General features: G+C 38.7%; 1 protein-coding gene across 14 annotated transcripts in view; it reads left to right on the top strand.

The window, feature by feature from the left end:
- The window catches only part of LOC110561700 (TLE family member 1, transcriptional corepressor), an 83,494-nt gene that overhangs the window by 24,206 nt on the left and 39,922 nt on the right, over window positions 1-19,366 (top strand). For 8 of the 14 annotated variants that reach the window (XM_060365716.1, XM_060365714.1, XM_060365717.1 and 5 more), the window contains exons 5-6: window positions 5,602-5,664; window positions 7,169-7,243. In XM_060365716.1, coding sequence (XP_060221699.1) covers window positions 5,602-5,664; window positions 7,169-7,243 — 138 coding nt within the window. Of the gene's footprint in view, window positions 1-5,601; window positions 5,665-7,168; window positions 7,274-19,366 lie in introns of all 14 variants that reach the window. The other 6 variants (XM_060365711.1, XM_021658214.2, XM_021658213.2 and 3 more) reach the window with 1 other exon arrangement.

Genomic DNA, 19,366 nt, shown 5'->3' with positions numbered 1-19,366 from the left:
TCATCACTTGAAGCTTTGATCTCTGTCTTCATTTATCAGTCTCAACAAGTCTAATTTTGTATTGCTTTTATATTAGTTTTTACTTCTGTTTGCTTCACAGTCACTTTAATCGTTAAAAGTTACACTGTAAATGTAGTCTATTCAGAATGAGTTCTTTTCTTTTTGTGAGACAAGCCTTCACTATATAACCCACACTGGCCTTGAGCTCAGTACTTCTGCTTTAGCTTTCTGTGTCATGGAATTAGTTTGTTGCTGTCACACTAAGCTCAGAGTGGGTCTTAATAGTCCTTTTGGCCATGTTCAAGCTTACCTTGATGCATTTTTATGTAATATGTATTACAATAAAGGTGAGGATTTTGATTTTTGTAAAGCGGGGTTTACAAAAATTTTGGCTGCATAAATTAATATGAATAGCTGTAACATCAGAAAAACCTTGAGTATAGTTTATGTACTCTTAATGTGTTCTGACCTAAAAGCCAGAAACAGCAGAAGAAAACTCATCAATTTGGCCATCTAACTTAACATTCTAAACAGAAGAAAAAAAAATCTTTTTAGGCAAAGCTGGTAGACAAGTGGCAGGCCAGGTGAGTTGGTTATTTTTGATCAACTAAACAATCTGGAGTTAATCTGTGAGGGGGGAGCCTCTATTGAGAAAATGCCTCTATCACATTGACCTCTAGGCAAGTCTGTGGGGGTATAGACTTGATTAATGATTGATATGGGGAGTGCTCTGCTCACAGGATGCTTGCAACCCTGAGGTTCTGTACTTTATAAAAATCAGGCTGAATAAGCCATAGGGGACAACCAGTAAGTAGCTTTCCTTCATGATCTCGGCTTTAGTTCTTGCCTCCAGGTTCTTTGAGTTCTTACCCTGGCTTCTCTTAGTGGTATGAAAATAAACTCTCCTTTTTTTTCAAGCTGTTTTTGGACATGGTGTTTTTCTCAGTAAGAAATCAATGGAGGGCATCAGACAAACCAATGAAGGATAATATTTGTATTATTTTAGGGGAAGAATGGCTATACAAGGACAGGTTGTAAGTATCAACAGAAAAAGGAGAAAAGATAAATACTATAGATCAATACACATACATAAATACATACATATATAGAAACTTGTTGAACTTCAGAAAGAATCCAAATAATAAAAATAAAAAGGAGGTAATAAAAAAAAACAGATGGATGGGTAGGCATTTAATATGTCCAGAAAATTCATTATTGATATGACCTCCTGCATTCTCATTAAGGCAGGCACTCTTATTCCCAGAGATTTTCTGCTGAGCAGGTTGACAGCATACTTCACAGTCTAACTTGCACATACATTCTGACCCTGAAACTCAAGAGGTCCATATATTGAACATTATTTGGCACAGACTTCAGAATTCTGGAAAATTGGATAAAACATCAGTGTCTTGCTTATATGTGTGAGTACTTAGAGTGAAGTATGCTGATGTATTCAGTCTGTCTGTGTTTATTTACTGGGCAGTTGTTTCTTAGATGGACAACAAATAGAACAGGGGTATATGGAATGGGACCTGTTGTTATTAAAATGTGTTCTCTTACTCTGGGCTTCTGTGGGTGAAGTGCAAGGCAGAAATGATGGTGGCCCAAGGCCACTTAACATACACCTGTTACTGTTTCTGGATGATGTGTTTAGTGTTATTTTACCTTTTTATCAGGCTTCTCTATCCATGGGTTTGCTCTCCTGTGTGCATGAGTTACTTATTCAAAGCAAATTACCCTTCATTTCATGCTTTTGCCCTGGAATATCGGGCAAGTAAGTACCACTGAGCTGAATCTCCAAGTAATGTCACTTAAAAAATAACTTCTTTTACATCTTTGATTATTTTTGCTGATGTGTATGAATTTATACCACATTATGTCTGGTGTTCACAGACATTAGAAAAGGGCATTAGGTCCCATGGAAGAGGAATTACAGATAGTTGTGAGCTACTATGTAGGTGCTAGGAACTGAACTCTAGACCTCTATATGAGCAACCAGAATCATTGAATTATATCTCTCTCTTTTTTTTAATATTAATTACAGTTTATTTACTTTGTATCCTAGCTGTAGCCCCCCCCTCCTTCATTCCCTCCCAATCCCAGTCCTCCTCCCCTTCCATCTAATCCTGGTTTATCAGGTCTCATCTGGACTAGCTGCAGTGTCCTCCTTTGTGGCCTAGCAAGGCTGCTCCTCCCTTGGAGGTGTAGGGAGGAAGTCAAAGAGCCAGCCACTGAGTTTATGTCAGAGACAGTCCCTGTGAATCATCTCTTTATTTCCACCACTATCACTTCTACAGTTGGAAAACTTTAAGTGTATTTTGAAAGAGAAAGAACAGAATAATGCTAGAATATGTATGGAATGTGGGTAATGAGTGTCTTTCTACTGTGTGTGTGTGTGTGTGTGTGTGTGTCTGTAACTACCAAAAAGGAAAGGGAAGTCTGCATGTGCTTCATGGAAGAGCCTTGACTTTGAGTTACCTACTTTGAATGGATGAGTGATAGTGATAAATGGACTGTGAATTCCTTACTGAGTTCCGTTTTACACCCATCACAAAGGGCATGGAGAAATGCTGCTTACTGGCATGCTCCTTGTGGCTTGTTCAACCCTCTTCTTACAGAACCTAGGAACAAAAGACACCAAGGCTTAGCCTTCCCACACCAATCATTAATCAAGAAAATGTACCATAGGCTTTTCCATAGGCAGTCTGGTTGGGGCGGTTTTCCCAGTTGAGGTTTCCTCTTCAAAACTGTGTTGACATAAAAGTATCAAAGTTACTCTGGATCTTTGGAACTTCAGACTTCCAAAGTTGACATAGAAGTAGCCAGCATAGTTACTTCTGTTAAATTTGTGCCACTAAAGTACCAATGGGTCTGGTTCTCAGGTAGGTCTCTGTTGCAGGATGCTGGGTTTATACATGAATGAGACTGATGATTAGTTTTCACCTCCAGCACTGTCTGTAGTACCTTTAAACACTATACTAGTCAGCAGGAATGAAATTTTACTTGGGCACCAGTTTCTTCATGTTTGGTGATATAATTTGTATCTTCAATAATAGGCTATTACTGTCAGGTTGTGGAGGGTAACTAGTAGTCTTGCAATAGCATGTAATGTTTGGGAAGATCTGTGGGACCCCTTTAGCCATTTTAAGAAAGATGAACCCCATTTTGATACTTGGATTTTTCTAGTTGGGTAATGTTTCCCCATTACATGATAACTCCATTTAGATTGCTTTTATATATGTATATATTTTAGGAAGCTACTACCTTAGTAGGTTTCTGTCTGGCTCTTTTTGGGTTTTTTGAAACTGGGTGTTGAAACTGTGTAGCAAATCCAGGACACCGTGGATTTGCTTTGTAGACCAGGATGGCCTCAAACTAACAGAGATCTGCTTGCCTCTGCCTCCTGAGTGTTGGGGTTAAAGGCTTATGCTGCCATGCCCAGCTTGATCTAGCTTTTTACGAAGGCAGTTAGTGTTAATTATTACCGTTTCATCTTCTGCCTGCCTGCCTTTTTCCCCCTCCCTATTTAATCCTGTTCTTGTTTCCTCTTTATTCCTTTAAGACATTGTGTTCTATTTCTCCTTCCTTTGAAGATTCCCTTCTCTGTTTCTTCCTTATCCTTTTCTAGCTAACCGCTGTCGGTATTCTGAATGAAATACACACACTTAAAACTCACATACAAGAGAAAACATTCAGGAGCCATCCATTTACCCATAAACTTCAGATAAACATCCACTTACCTGCAAATTCCACTTAAAAAAAAGAGCTGTATAGTATTCCATTGTAAAAGTTCACGTAATAGTTGTTTATTATCCATTCAGCACTTGATGGATGTTGAGGCTGTTTCTAGTTTCTCAGTTTCTGTCTACTATGATTATAGCAGCAATGAACATAAGTGAGCATAGACCTTTGTAGTAAGAAGCTATCTTGAAAGGTACTGTTTCTCTGAAATCTTTTCTTAGCATGTTTGTTTTGTTACTTGTATCTAAGAAGGCTGATTTGTATGTCTTTAATTTTGTATCACACTACTTTGCTGAAAAATATTTATACGCTATAGCTGTTTCCTGGTGGTGTCTTTAGGGTCCTTTATGTATAAAGTACTATTGTTTACAGCTAGGAACTTTTCCCCCTTGGTCTTTTCCAGTTGTCTTATTGCTGTAGCTAAAACTTTGCACACTATATCAAACAGGTATGGAGAGAAGGGATTTTGTTGTCTGGTTTGTGATTTTAGTGGACTTTGAGTTTCTTTGTTTAGAATGATGTTAGCTGTGGGCTTGCTGTAATTTGCTTTTGTGTTATGATATGTCCCTGGCATCTCTAGGACTTTTTTTTATTATGAAAGGATATAGGATTTTAGCAGAGGCGTTTTATGAGGGGAGGGTATGTAATCATACAAAGTAGCAGGTTGTATGACATTTTAGTGCATATGTATCATTATATTTTATAAATTCATCCCCCTGACTGCCCTCACTTATTACCCCTGCCCTGCCTCCTCTTTCCCTCCTTCAGATAGACCCTTAGTTCTACTTTAATGTTACATGTTCCATTAATCTCTATAGCCCCTGCAAGATCTCTTCCTTTTGGATCATGATTCCCTTTCTCCCTGTCTGTCTGTCTGTCTGTCTGCCTCTCTCTCACATACACCTACACATGCACTTTCCTGCAGATGTTATGATATGATTTCACTTATCATCATGGTTACATAAAATTCTGTTGAGTATGTGAACCTCATTTTCTTTTATCTGTTCATTTGTTGACAGACATTTAGGCTGGTTCCACTTCCTGGCGATTGTGACTAGTGAAATTATATGTGGTGCATTGACTTATTCAAGAGTCATATAGCTAGCTCATGCAGTAGTTGTATTTTCAGTTTTTTGTATTTTAGTTTCTACACTCCTGTAGTGACTACACCAGTTTACATTTGCACCGTCATTGTGTAGTGAAGAGAAACAATGGAGAGGATGGCAGTACCTTTTTCTTCTACTTTTGCTCTATGCATCTTTGAAAGCCAGATTGCCTTAACATTATGATTTTTGATACTACTCCGAGTGAACTTGCTGTAACTGTAAACATGTCCCACAGTATACCCTCAATGAGAAAGTGTTAAGGACATACAATTCCAGATTGAAAGGACAATATATTCTAAATCATGGAGATTTTTTACTCATAATTCTTATTTTTATTTATATCTTAATTAAACAATAATGTGTATATTTCACCAGCATGTGTGTTTGTGTACCATGTGTGTGCCTGGTACCTAAAGAAGATAGAAGAGGGCAAGTGAGCTGGAGTTAGAACTGGTTGTGAACCACTGTGTGTGTTCTAGGAGTGGAAACTGGGTCCTCTGGGAGAGCAGCCAGTGATTTTAACCACTGAGTAATTTCTCCAGCTCCATCATTATCTTTTAAGTGACCAGTAAAATTTGCACTTCTGCCTACTCTATTCTGCCTTGGTATCTACTGTTTATCTTCCGGTAATTATTGGTAACATGGTTTAAGGAACAATTTTCTGTCTCCTGGAGTGAGAGTTGAAGACTCAAGTTTCACCTTTCTGAACTGACTGGGAGGTGTTCTAAATATGTGTGTGGCTTTGTCTTTGTAGACTGAAATCGCCAAGAGATTGAATACCATTTGTGCACAAGTCATCCCATTTCTGTCTCAGGAAGTAAGTAAAATGTTCAGCTGTTAAAGTGAAATTATGTTGCTTCTCTGTTTGCAAATTAGCCAGTTTTAGATGTTAATTTTATCAGGAGGAACAAGTGTGAAGAACATCTGTTACATCTGAAGTGTCTCAACCATGTCATTCTCTCTAAGGCATCCAAGAGCAGGCTTTTGGAAGGGTGTAACAGTAGCTCAACCCCAAGTTATTGTTGTTGTTTTTATTATTATTTTGAAAACTACAAAGTGACTGTCAAGCATAAAGAAAGCTGTTTCTCTCTCTCTCTCTCTCTCTCTCTGTGTGTGTGTGTGTGTGTGTGTGTGTGTGTGTATGTGTGTGTGTGTGTGTGACTATGGCCTGGAATTCCTTAAGTAGAACAAGCTACCATAAAATTTACAGAGATTTGTCTTATCCTGCCTCTTCAGTGCTTATATTTAAGGCCTGTGCCACAACTCTGGCTGTGCATGTGTTTGAGTTCTGTGTGCTTGGTATGACTCAGGTACCCTTTTGTGTTTTCTTGAAAGTAACTGCATTGGAGTTAATCTACAAGAAAGCAGGGACTTCATTTATGTATCAGATTTATTTCACGGAGAGAGTAGATAATTATTATAAGGATAAAATGAGTATTTATATCATGTTGATTCATCTACTCATAGACTTAGATAAAGAAGCCATGTGGTTTGAGTTTACTTTAACATTTTCAAAGGAAGTCCTTCATAGGGGTAATTTTAGATTGACTCAGTATTGTATTTCAGTTTTGCTTTGAGAGTGTTATCTTCTTTCTGGGACCAGGGGAATAATGTGTTTTCAATATGTAAAAATGAATGTGTGGTGACGTGGGGGAAACCCCACTGGTGGGAGATTAGAGCACTAGAGTTGGCTGTGGAACACCCTGAATGTCTACTGATTTGCTTCCAGCTTTCAGTGACCTCACCTCTGTTTTTCTATTCTCTTTAAATTAACTGTGTCGTTATTTTGATTATGTATAGAGTTGGGGAATGGGCAAGGTGAATTTTCATTCTCTAAATTGAAAACAGAGCTTGCTTTCTCCTTGGAAGGTAAAATACCAAAAGGCTAAAAAAAATAGTAGGGAGAATTTCCAGTTCTATAAAAAACTGCTGACACATCTAGATTTTTTAATCAGAGAAATCCTAGACTGACTAGTTACATTTTAAATATCAAGATGGGTGTTTCAGTTGTGAATGTCATGTGCCCAAATCTACTACCACAAACTCCTGTAAGCTAGGACTGTCCTCCATGTGTTTATCTCTGTAGTATCCAAAGACTGGTCACCATTCTTGATATCTCTTCTGATATTTATCACCCCACCAGGAGTTCAGTAGTGACTAGAACCCTTCAGAAATAAAGGGAAAACACCATCATGTTGTCCTTCCTTTGTATTCTGTAAAGTGACAGTGTATGAGAATCAGCCTTTCTGTCTTTGTTGTCAGAATGAACAGGGAAATCCTTAGCTATTGTTAACACATTTTTTTTCTCCTTGTTTTCAAAGCATCAACAACAGGTGGCCCAGGCTGTCGAACGTGCCAAACAGGTGACCATGGCAGAGTTGAATGCCATCATCGGGGTACGTGGCCTACCAGGTCTACCTCCTACAGTGTGTATCACCAGCTTTCATTTCTTTATGGTTTGATAACATAACACACACACCGCTAAGTTGTGTAACTTAGAGATGACTGATTTGATTAATAAGGGAGGGTGAAAGGGGGTTTGGGTGTAGGTGGAGATGTTTAGGGAATAGGATGTAGTAGCACAAGGAGAATAAAAGGAGAAACACTAGTAAGGAAGAAAAATAACTCTTCTAAATGGAGAAGTAAAATGTTTATCCTGTGGATCTTAGAATCACCCTTGCTGTTAGTGAGGCAGAAGATGTAGATCACTTTCTAAACACTTTCCTTGTTTCTTTCTGTCTAGTACAATTCCACCACAGTGAGATCAGAACAAGACTCTTGAATAATTCCCAGAGTTGCCCTTGCCATTTGCTTTCTAGGGCACTGGAACCTGTGTGGTTGTTTGAGTCTTCTCTTTATTGTACCTCTTTCATGAATTTTAAAGTGGCATACCAATGAAAAGCTCCCTCCATAGGGAAGGAGTGTTAATTGTCTGCCCAGTACTCCGTGGCCTTTCAGGGTTCACATCTCTGGAGTTTAGCCATCTTTTCTTGCTGGTGAAGTTGGTTTCTCTTGTCAATCACAAGTCATTTATTCTGCACTAAGGGATCTAGTGAGCCAGGCATTCTGTCTCTTTCTTTGCAGGAGTTCGACCCCATCCACTGTAGGACCTAAGGTGGTTCTCATATGCTCTGTCCCATTTAGATTAAAGGAAAGAAGTAGCTGAAATTGGGGTGGAGGAGGTTGGCTGCTTTATTTTGTTCATTCTCAAGTTCCTCAAATGGATTCAAAATCACTCATTTATCAATTTATGTTAATTGCTTGTGAGAAGATGCCCTGCTGGTCTTTATAGTTCCCTCAGACACTTTGTAATGATAATTAGACATGCTGCTATAGGGATTAAGAGTGCCATAGTCCAGTGCTGTGACAGACAATGGAACCAGTTAATCTATCAAGGTTTAAAATTACATCCCCACTGGAGATGGGAAAAACACAAGAGCCAAGGAGGATTAAAGAATGAGCCTCAGCTTGAAAACCCTCCTTTCATCAGTTTCTCAATTGCAGATCTGCAGTTGGGGTGCCTGTGGTAAGCTATTGGCAGTCAATTAGGTGAAATAAACTGGGAGGGTGACCTTCATTTCCTTTTAATAGCTTTTTCCTCCATGAACCAGAAAGCTTCAGTGGATTTTCAGCTTAGATTTTATTCAAGCCGCTTTATTGCACTTGACAGCTTAGCTCTGCATAAACAGTTCTCCCTCCTTCCCTCTCAGGTCTGGGCTCTGTCTTTCTTTCCCTTCTGTATCACATTTTTGACTGTTACTTAGTGGGCTCTCTAATCATATTCAACAAAAAACACAATTATGCCTGCATTTGTGGACTGCCTTTGCACATACCGTGTTTGATTAGAAGAGACCAATCGCAATTGTACTTGTAGCTGGAGCAAGAATTTTTTTTAACCAAATGAATGAGGATGGAAAAGCCTGTTTTGATTAAAAGATGACATATGCAAAGCAGATCTCAAGGGCCCTGTTCAATTTTGTGGGACATGTTTGTTTTCTGATAGACTCTAAATTTTCACATGTAATTTTTCTGGTTTGTTTTTGCCAGTACTAGGCATTGAAGCTGGGGCTTCACACATACTAATTTAAGAAAGTACTCTACAAGTGAACTACATGGTCAGCTATGTGTAGTTTTTCAAGAATAAAATGCTGGTCTTTGAGTTTTCAAAGGCATTGCTGAGACCCTGAGAATTTTCCTTGAACCTGCATTTCAAAAGGAAGAAAATGTATTAATCAGCCAGATAGTTATAGTTAATATTTATTTTGAATAAAATAAAAAAATAAAAATAGGTTACTTCAGAAGGGTAAGTAGATTACAAATTTTATCAGTGGTTTCAGTTTTGGAAATCATGTTGCGATTATAAAGGCAGATTAGCTTTGATAGCATAGCAGTAATAACCCAAGTTACTGAATTGAGCCAATACATCATGGTGTGTTTAGCATTTTAACCTGTGCAGTTTTTAATCATTCAAATGATGGGATTAGTATATTAATTTATGACAGTGGCACTTTGAAAGTTCAAAATGATCAGAACTATCCCTTGCTTTTAGTTTTATGCTATGACATATGCTTGATTTTTGCTTGAAAAGAATTGCATACATCCTGGAAAGTCGAAGTAGCATAAAATTGGGCTGACAATTCAGTGGACCTTTCCACCCCTTCTATGCACATGCAGTGTGCCAGCCTGTGTGGCCAGAGGGGAAGAAGCACTGGGAGACAGTTCTTGTAGCATCTGTGCAGAAAAAAATGCAGCCTGTTTGATAGCAGCTGTCAGTATTATCCTGGGATGGGTTAGGCTAGGTACAATGGGAGAGGCCAAGCTCTTCATTGACTTTTCAGGCAAAGAAAACAAGATTTAGACATCTATTTTAAATGTGAAAAATCATGAAAGAGTATACTTTAAAATGTAAATAGACTGAAACCATCACCTTCCCTTTAAAGTATAATCAAGACCCTTATGGTTTGCTTATTATGACTAAATATACTTTGCTTTAACAAAGTAGCTTGGGCTTGTCAAGGACTCTAAACTCTTGGTAAGCTTAGCTAATGTTCTTGGCCTCTGAGTGCTCTTTGGCTAGAGGAGGGGAGAAAGTTCTACTTTTTTCTGCCCTTATCGAGTGAGTGATAACAGCTTCTCAGCAGCATGTAAATGTTCTCCAATCTAGGAAAAATACTGAATTTTAGCTCTTTTCACTTGCCTTCAAACCTTATCTAACATACTAATATTTGAGGAAGATTTTTTCACTTAGTTAATTTCTGGGAAAACTAATTAAATATTTTAAGACAGGGTTTTACTATGTAGTGCTGTCTGTCTTGCAACTAGCTGTGTAGACATTGCTAGGCTTAAATTCATAGAGATCCACCTCACCTAGCCTGTTGTTGACCTGCTAAAAGCAGGTTTGATAGCAAATTTGGTGACTGGCAGAATATCAACTAACAACATTGCTTTTTGAATCCTCCTTCTCAAAGTTTCTTGCTGCTAATGTGTTCTGTTGTTACAGTAACAAAGAATTTTATTAATGTAAACTTAGTTTTATTTATTTTTTATTGTGGAGTGTATGTGTGTGTGTGTGTGTACGCATGTGTTCATGTTGATTCTCTCTTTCCACTGTTTACATGCATTTCAGGGGTCAAATTCAGGTCACTAGAGTTTCAGGTAAGCACTTTTACCACTGAGCCACTTCCCTGTCTAACAAGGATTTTTAGTGCAGATTTCCCTCCTATATATTAGTACTGTATTTACATCATTCCATCCTCTCTTCCTCTCCCAAATTCTCTCTGTATCTACTCCTGTTCAAGTTCATTTTCTCTTTAAGTAATTAAATAATTCCCACCACCCTCATTCCCCTATCTACTCCCCTCTTCACACACATACATGGCACAGGCACTCACACACACGCACACACACACACAAAATATACACACTGTGCAGTCCATTTCATGTTGCTCATATAGAGATGAACACTTGGGATTAGATAGACTGTTAGAGAGCTTGTTCCTGAAAAAGATGATTGTTACTTTTAGCAGCCATTAGTTGTTTGTATTTGTCCATCCCAGGGTGGGGCCTGGTGAGATATCTCCACCCATATTGAGATGCCAACCGGACTGGTATTGTCTGGTCTTATTTTAGGCAGTCATATTGTTGAGATTTCATGGATGCAGTTTCCTGTCATACAGCTGTAAAGCTTACGAAGCACAATAATGACCAGTCTGGCAAGGTAACAAAAAGGGTACAATACTGACACTATTAGCTCGGCAGTAACTAATAGCTGTCTAAGTAGACTTAAGGGTCTAGGTAAGAATTCATGTCTGATACTGTAAACCCAGTCAGCTCTACCAGTGGTCAGTGAGTTCATGGATCTTAGCAGAACCCGCTACTGCCACTCTAAACCATTACAATTTCCCAACTTCATTCAAATACCTGTCTTTATAGTCACTAATTAGAATAGCTAGCTCTCACCCTCATCAAAGATGCTTCTTTTTTTGCTGTTGTTGTTGGGTGGTGGGGCAACAAATGGAGGTGTTCATAGTGCAAAGATTGCTCCAATTGAACTAACTGGTTTCACACATACTGTTAGAAAGCACAGTGCATTCTAGGAAAGGTGACTTACTCAGCTGAGGCCTTGTTCTTGAAGATAGAGTAAAATTGATGCCTACAGCAATATTTTTTTAATCCTTATTTACTTTACATTTCTTGAAGGGGGATTTGTTTTTTGACACCAGGTTTTGCTGTGTAGCCCTGCTGTTTTCGAACTCACTCTGTAGAGTAGATTGGCCTCAAACTTAGACATCCACCTGCTTCTGTCTCTCAAGTGCTGGGATTAAACATATGTGACACCATGCCAGCTTAAGTTTTTATTTGTATGTTTAGAAGTGTTTTACATGAATATGTATCACATGTGTCCAGTGCCCAGAGAGGGCAGAAGAGGGCATTGTATTCCTTAAGACTGGAGTTACAGCTATAATCTGACATGTGGGTGCTGAGAACAGAACCCAGTGAAAAAGCAGCCTGTTTTTAGCACTGAGTCATCTTTATAGTCCCAACCCCAATGCCCTCCTCCCCCTTTTTCCCCTTTTTTTCCCCCTTTCAAGACAGGGTTACTCTATGTAGCCCTGGCTGTCCTAGAACTCTCTATAGACCAGGCTGTCCTCCAACCTAGACATCTGCCTGCCTCTGCCTCCCAAGTATTAGGATCAAAGGCATGTGCCACCATCAATCAGCAATATTCGTAAAATGTTTTTAAACATGATTTTTTATGAAAAACTGAATATAAGATAAGCTGTTCACAATGTAATGTCTTATTAGTGAGATGATTAATGGCTACCTGAAATAGAGAATTAAAGAAGTTAAGGGTGAGCACATATTCTATTTGAGATTGGAACTAAAACCTGCTTTCAGCCTGCTCAAACTTACTTGAGTGCAGTTTCAAATACATGTTTTCTTTCAATCAAGTTATATCACAAAAAAAATTACTGTTGATATCCATGTGCTATAAAGCTACACACACAAGTCCATAGCGGGATGCCCTCACCCCCCACTTAATATATTTTCTGTGTGGTGAAATGCATACGTTTGAAATGTCTAGCCTGATCACTTATGGCAACTATATACATCAAGCAACTGCACTTCACAAGAGGCAGATAGTTTTTGTCACCCATTGTGTTCTCTGCTTTTTAGTAAACTTCCTGCTTGCTGAAAGAAAATATTTGTCTTTTCAGTGAAAGTAATGTAGTATTAAAAGCTGAGTGCTGTTTTTCTAATTTAAAGGAAGCAATTGTATGGTTGTATACCTTATTTCTGACTGCCTGTTCTGTAATTTTCTAGTGTCTGTACCAGGAGATAGATACACGTTAGTGCCCTCTTCTATAGATAGATGATGCATACTTTCATACCTTTTGAGGGGTTGAGACCTTGGCTGGAAGCCTTGACCCACTGTGCTCGAGCTTCCATGAACTGTAGTTTTGTCTGCCTCATTTCTGAGTGCTTGTGATAGATTTGTGGATGTAGTTGTCCAAGCTCTTAGATGTAGCCTTGTATGTGTGGTTTCTCTGGGGTGCTGTGTTGTTAGCATTTTCATGAGTTTATGTTTCCTGAGTGCATTGCCTTATGTTTTAGCAGTGGAAAAAGCACTGCCATTCTCCTCTTCACCTGCTTGCTTCTGCAAACCAAGGGCCTTAAGTGTGCTACATAAGCATTTTACTGCTGAGGTAGCCTTCTGTTTACCTGTATATACTCTAAAGTTAAAATGGGAGGACAGATGGAGATAGAGTTAGGACAGACCAGTGCTGTTTTCCATACCCAACAGAGGAGTACCCTGCCTTTGTGATTTTAAGAGTTACAGTAGAGATTATCTTTCCTATCCACAAAATGCTAGCTCTTTTGGTAGCATTGTTGACTATATAAGAAAATTTAAACAGTTTTCCATAGCAGTATCTAAACTATGTAAACTGAAGAAATTTAGGGCTAGTCTAAATTTAGGGTACCTTATTTTTCTTTGTAATCTATTTTGATTCAGTGTAACTTTTAATGCATATAACTTCTATGAAGACAAGGATGGCTTTGGTTATTGGTTAGATTTGGATCTTCCTGATTCATTGGCAAGCTTACACCTCTTTGTACTTTAAAACAATTTTGTATGAAACAAAAGAGCTTAGAGTATTTGTGTGCTTGATAGCTGTGGAATATTTGTGTCTGTGGGAGCCTGTGCATCTTCAGAGGGATAGGACTTTTTGCCTAAACTAATCAGTTGTAGATATAAAAAGTGCTCTGCTGTTGCATCAGATGATTGGTTCAAGGATTAGCAAACTTGGATTATCCTTCTCCTTTAACTATAGCTGTCAGCTGTTGATGAGATTGTAGTGTGTGAAGTTTAAAGAGGATGAGCTTCTTATTCTTAGGACAATGCAAGTAATCCCTGGAGAGCCCATCTTTAATCCAGCCTTAAGTGCCTTTCTAGAAGAGTGGATATCCTGCTAGTTGGAGAAGACTACACAGGTAGAGTGAATGTGGATCTTCTACAAGTTTCAAAGACTTAAACCTTCTTAAATTCTAATAGTCTAATTTTTCACTGAATTTGCAAAGGCAACATTGCATGGAAGACCTACCCTGTTTTGTGCCCCTATATCTTTCCCTCATGAAACGGTCTCTCTTTATAGCCCAGGCTGACCTGCAACTCAGATCCACCTGCTTCAACTTCCCTCATACAAAGATTACAGATGTGTAAGGTAGAAAATGATTTTTTTCCTGTATATCTTGTTTCTCCTGTTTAAGTCAGTTTGATTTTTGTTGTTGTTGTTAGTTTGTTTTTTAATAGAATACTACCCAGTATCTCACCTAGATGTGGAACTTGGCCTTAATATCTGGATTTTCTCACAGTTAATGTGCATTTTAGTTCCTAGAAATTTGCTGGTATATTTATTTAATTTCCCTGCCAGGTGCTATGCATGAATTTTAATTGATTCCTTGGTGTAGGTGTTTTAAACTTACACATGTTTCTAAGAGGAAGAAATTGCTCTATAGAAAATAGGGTGTCTACTGGGCATGGCAGTACACGCCTATAATCCTAGAATTGGGGGAGGCAGAGGTAGGTGGATCTCTGTTAATTCAGGGCCAGACTGGTCTACAAAGCCAGTCCACGACAGCCAAGGCTACACAGAGAAACCCTGCTTTGAAAAACCAAAACCAAAAAAAAAACCAAAAAACAAAAGAAAAAGAAAATAGAGTATCCCATTTTAGAGGCTAAACAAGTATGGGTATATGAATTTTTTAAAATTGAGATACAATTCAGATTAAATTGACCCTTTAAGTCATACATTTCACTAGTTAGTATATTCAGTCATCTCTGTCTCATTCTAAAATGTTTTTGTCACCACTGAAAGAAACCTTATATCTTTTATCATTGACTTCTCATGTCCTCTTTTCTAACATTTGGTGGCTACCAGTTGGCTTGTTCTGGATATTTTATATACACAAATTTACGTAATATTTATATTTGGCTGACTTTACTTAGCATAAGGTTGTTGTAAATGGTTGAATTTCCTGGCTTTGGTTTGGTTGACATAGGATTTTACTTCAGTAGCCCAGGCTGCTATAGAACTCGTGATTCTTCTGCCTCCACCTTGGATGCTGGAATTAGAGGCATGGGCCATCATACCTAGCTTTGTTTCTGGCTTTTCCAAGACTGAACCATATGTATACAACACATTTTCCTTCTCTAATCACATATTGATGGACTCAATTGTTTGTACATCTTGGCTGTTGGGAATGCAGTGAATATGTAAGTGCAGATGACTCTTTGAGACAATTTTATTCAGGTATCTGTCAAGAATAGTGTTTCTGCATCATGTGGTTGTTCTGTATTGAATTAATTATTTTTAGACACTGTCCTGTGTTTTCTGTAATGATGTTGCTAGTTTAAGTTCCCAGCAACACTATCCATAGGTTCACTTTTTTTCTGTATTATTTACTGAAACTTGTCTGGTTTCCTTTGAGTATTATCATCCTGACCAGGCATCTCAGTGCTTCTCATCAGAAAGATGGCTTGTGGATGCATTTTAACATTTCCTTGATGACAGACCCTTCTTTTGAGAATTCCTTGTCTGTTAATTTGTTGTTTCCTGCTGAGCTGAGTTCAGATTATGGTTTGCAGGTATTTTCTCCGATTTCTTAGATCATCCACATGTCATTTTCTGGGCCTTTTAGTGCATTGCTACTTTATCTTTATTGCTTTCAAGTGGCTGGAGAATTCTTTCCCTCAGTAAGCAGCTTCTTTCTGTTTATCAACCTTTGCTCTTCTTATAGATGGAGGCCATTCATGTAATATGAGATTTTCAGCCAGCTCCTATAATGTTCTTGAGGTTACTGCTTCCAAACAGACTTGATTATGGAGTGAACCGATTTCTCTCTTTCTTCTGTTCCCCATACCCCTGAAGATAAGAAATGAATGTTTTTAAGGAGCAGAGAACTAGACACTAAGGAAGAGCATTTTACGAAGTTCAGCAGTGCCACTTGTCACACCTTGTCTCCCTTAACAGTATTTACATACATATTATCATTGCTGCTTGCTGTGATTCAGGTGTGGAGATGCTAGTTGAGGATCATTCAGTCTAGTTGGATTAAGTGTGATTTTGATAACATGACTTTTCCTGGGTTTGTGAAATGTGTTACAGTTTTGGAATTTGGTTGCTGGAGCCATGGGGTTTTGCATCTTTCTGCAGTTTATGTCTTTCTGGGCAGCTCTGTAGTGATGGACTCCGTTATACTTGTGATTTAGAACAAAAATGACAGTTACCATTCCACTCCATGATAGTTCTAAATGCCAGCAACACAGCCAGGTTCATTATAATGTGGATTCAGTAACATGCAGTTGCTTGATGTGAGTAAGGCTACTTTATTCCTTGTGGGTTTTCAGGATCATTAACTCAGGGTTTGGAGGATGCTTTCATCTCTCACTCAGCCTGTCCCCACTTCTTTCAGTGAGAGCAGATCTGCACTTTACATGACTTCCTCTTAGGGATCAGGATACTCCATGGAAATTTCAGGGTACCCTTTTTACAATGCCCTTTTTTTTCTTCCTTTCTTTATTTCAGTTTTCAAGTTGTTAGTAAGATCAGCTTTAGAAAGCAGGTTTTCTTCGAAAAATTTATTTCTGTTGTTGTTTTGTAACCAAGTCTGGCATAGAACTCACTATCTTGTGAAGAATAAACATAAACATCTGACCATTCTGTCTTCTCACGTGCTGTGATAAGTAGCACCACATCAGATTTTATGTGGTTCTTGTGATCCATTTAAGCTACATTGTCAGCCCCTTGTTTGTTTATTGGCTGTTTTATTTTGAGACAGGTCTTCCTGTGTAGCACATGTTTTCATCAATGTTCTTTTGCCCCAGCCTGCCAGATGCTGAGAATGTGCCCTGGCTGTTGTGTGCTTAGAACATCTGTGCGTGTGTGTGTGCGTGCACATGTGTGTACATGCATGCAGCAGTGGCTTTACTGCTCCACTGGAGGTAAGATGACTTTTTGTAGTGTTGGTTTTTTTCCTTCCCCCTTTACATTGAATCTTAGGATTGAACTTAGGTCAACAGGCTTGCTTATAGTTGCCTTTACCCACTGAGCTGTATTTTTGGTTTTTGAGATGGTACAGGGGACTTGGATGGGGATGACAGTTAAGTTTCTGATTATTGAAAAGCATTATGTTTTAAAGAGAAGTTTGCCAGATCACTTTAGAGTTAGTGGGTGGAATCCAGCTGTTACCAGTTTTTTCTAGCATTGGGTGGCATTTTGCTCCCCCCATTTGTCTGGTGGAGAGCTATACTGTGCATTGAAGGTCATCATCTTCCTTTAGACACAAGATCCTACTAACATTTGACTCCCCTTTGTCTAGGTGTCCCTGTCAAGTTGCTATGGTCTCAGTTGATAACCTGGGGAACATCCTATATTGATAAAATGGTGCTCTTCAAAAATATCTTGTATCTGCTTGCACTGCTGGAAGTTGAATGAATAATTATGAGCATGTCAGGCTTTCCTCTATCATTGACCCTTACCTCAGGCTTTAAAATGACAGCTGTACGCACTATTTTTCCTGAGTCTCTATGTACTATAAACCTGTAAGCATTAACTTAAAATCCTAATTTTTAAATAATCCTAATGCCTCAAATGGAGTTTGAATTATCCCATTCTTGCTGTCATGTTGAAAGCAAATGACAGATGACATTTGGGTCTGTGGAGGGCAGGTGCATAAAATTTTTCTAAATGATAGAACTATTGTTTGTCTGTCTAGCAATGTCAGTATTGTATTTGACCTAAGACACATTTTTAAATGATGTTGCTGCTTTTTATGGTGGGAAAGGGTGATATGTACCAGATTATCTCAGGATACTTTGTGGAGAGAAAATGTTCCATTACTAATAGATAGAATAAGGTGTAGGCTGCCCCTCCAAAGTTAATTATTCTGATGGTAGGCCTTTATTTACAATAAACTGTTTTATCTTAATATAGTATCTACTTTTGGAAAAAAGGCCAAAGCTGTGTCTGGGAACTTGATTCTCTTTTTTTCAAAACTCCTGGAAAGAGAGCAGGGATATAGGAAGAAGCATTGAGAGAAGCTGTGTTCATGAAGTCTTAAGAACAGCGCTGTATTTGTCACTGCCTTTAGGCTCCATAGTAAAAGTGGACTTGTGATTGAGGACATGGAATTGTGTGATGTCAAAAGCATTCATCCTGGCAGCGCTGAAAGAAAAACACAGTTCTCTTTGGAGGAGATTTCTTTCTTTTTTCCTTGCACTATGAATGTAAACTTAACCTTGTTTTTAGGAAGCTGAGAGGGTTTTTGTGTTCATGGCTCTCAGCCCTGACTCATAACTCTTAGCTTTGAGCCCCCGCCTAAGCACTCTCCCTTAGGTGAGTTGTAGCCTCTGCTGGGTTAATAAACATGAATGAATTACCTTGGCTCAGGAGGCAGAATGGGAGGCATACGCTCAAGTTTCCTACAGTCTCGAGCATCTACATGCTGTAACCCATCTCTTCATATCTCCGCTTCATTTCTTCATATTACTTCATATTACATAATATTCTGCTTTAAAAATTACATAATTTTATTTATAAAAAATAATTTGGTTTAAAGCAAAAAGGCTTTCATGTTTTCTGAGCCAAGGATGGCTGAGCTCAGTTACTTACCTTTACGTGACAGCAGTTTTTGCAGGGCTTGGAGAAAACAGGTCAGGGTAGAAATAGAAGCTCTCTGGGTCAGTTAGTCTGTTGAATATTCACACTGATAGTCATGACCTCAACTCTTCACTTTAAACACTTATAGTTATTTCAGGGCTGTGACAACATTCATGTTATATAAAGCTCAGCCCTCTTTTCAATAGTGTATTATACTTTTTCTAGTGTTTTTTTTTTCTTTCTTTCTTATGAACGTTACCTTGGAATTGTTTTTTTGGGGGGGGGGTGGGGGGGCACATCTTTACGGTGTGAGTACCTAGATACATGTTGCCTAACACAGATTTGCTGCCCAACTAAAATCCTGTCTCCGAGATGCTTACAGTGGTTCTATCTTGGAGGTTTGTGGAGGGGTAGGAAGGGTATCATGCTGTGGCTGTCTGTTCCGCTCTGTTCAGTCTCTTTCCCTCTAATCAGTGCTGTGCCTAATGACCCGAGGCAGGCTTGTGTCCGCTTCACCGCTTTTCTGAAGCTGGACGTGGCTTGTGCTCACACGTAATGATAGTAATTGCTAGTAGGGCAGACCTGTTCTTTACCCTCCTCCAAGCACATTTCTATGGCAGGTGTCTCGTTCCTAATTAAGTGCTAATGAGCATGCCTAGTGGACCGTGTTGCTGCTGCCAGCTTCTTCAGTTTTATGTCTCACTGTTGCCGTGCTCTTAGAAGGTGACAGAGCAAGAATTCGTGTCTTCTGATGACAGGAAAGTGATTTTTACATATAAAGAAACTGTGATTGTGATCTCAAGTGGAGAAATTTATAAAAACTTTCCAAGAATATTATTAATGGTGCCTGCTTGGACC

The sequence above is a fragment of the Meriones unguiculatus genome, chromosome 12 (genome assembly GCF_030254825.1).
Source record: "Meriones unguiculatus strain TT.TT164.6M chromosome 12, Bangor_MerUng_6.1, whole genome shotgun sequence".
Classification (NCBI taxonomy): Eukaryota; Metazoa; Chordata; class Mammalia; order Rodentia; family Muridae; genus Meriones; species Meriones unguiculatus.
This window is presented reverse-complemented; position numbering and strand designations above follow the sequence as displayed.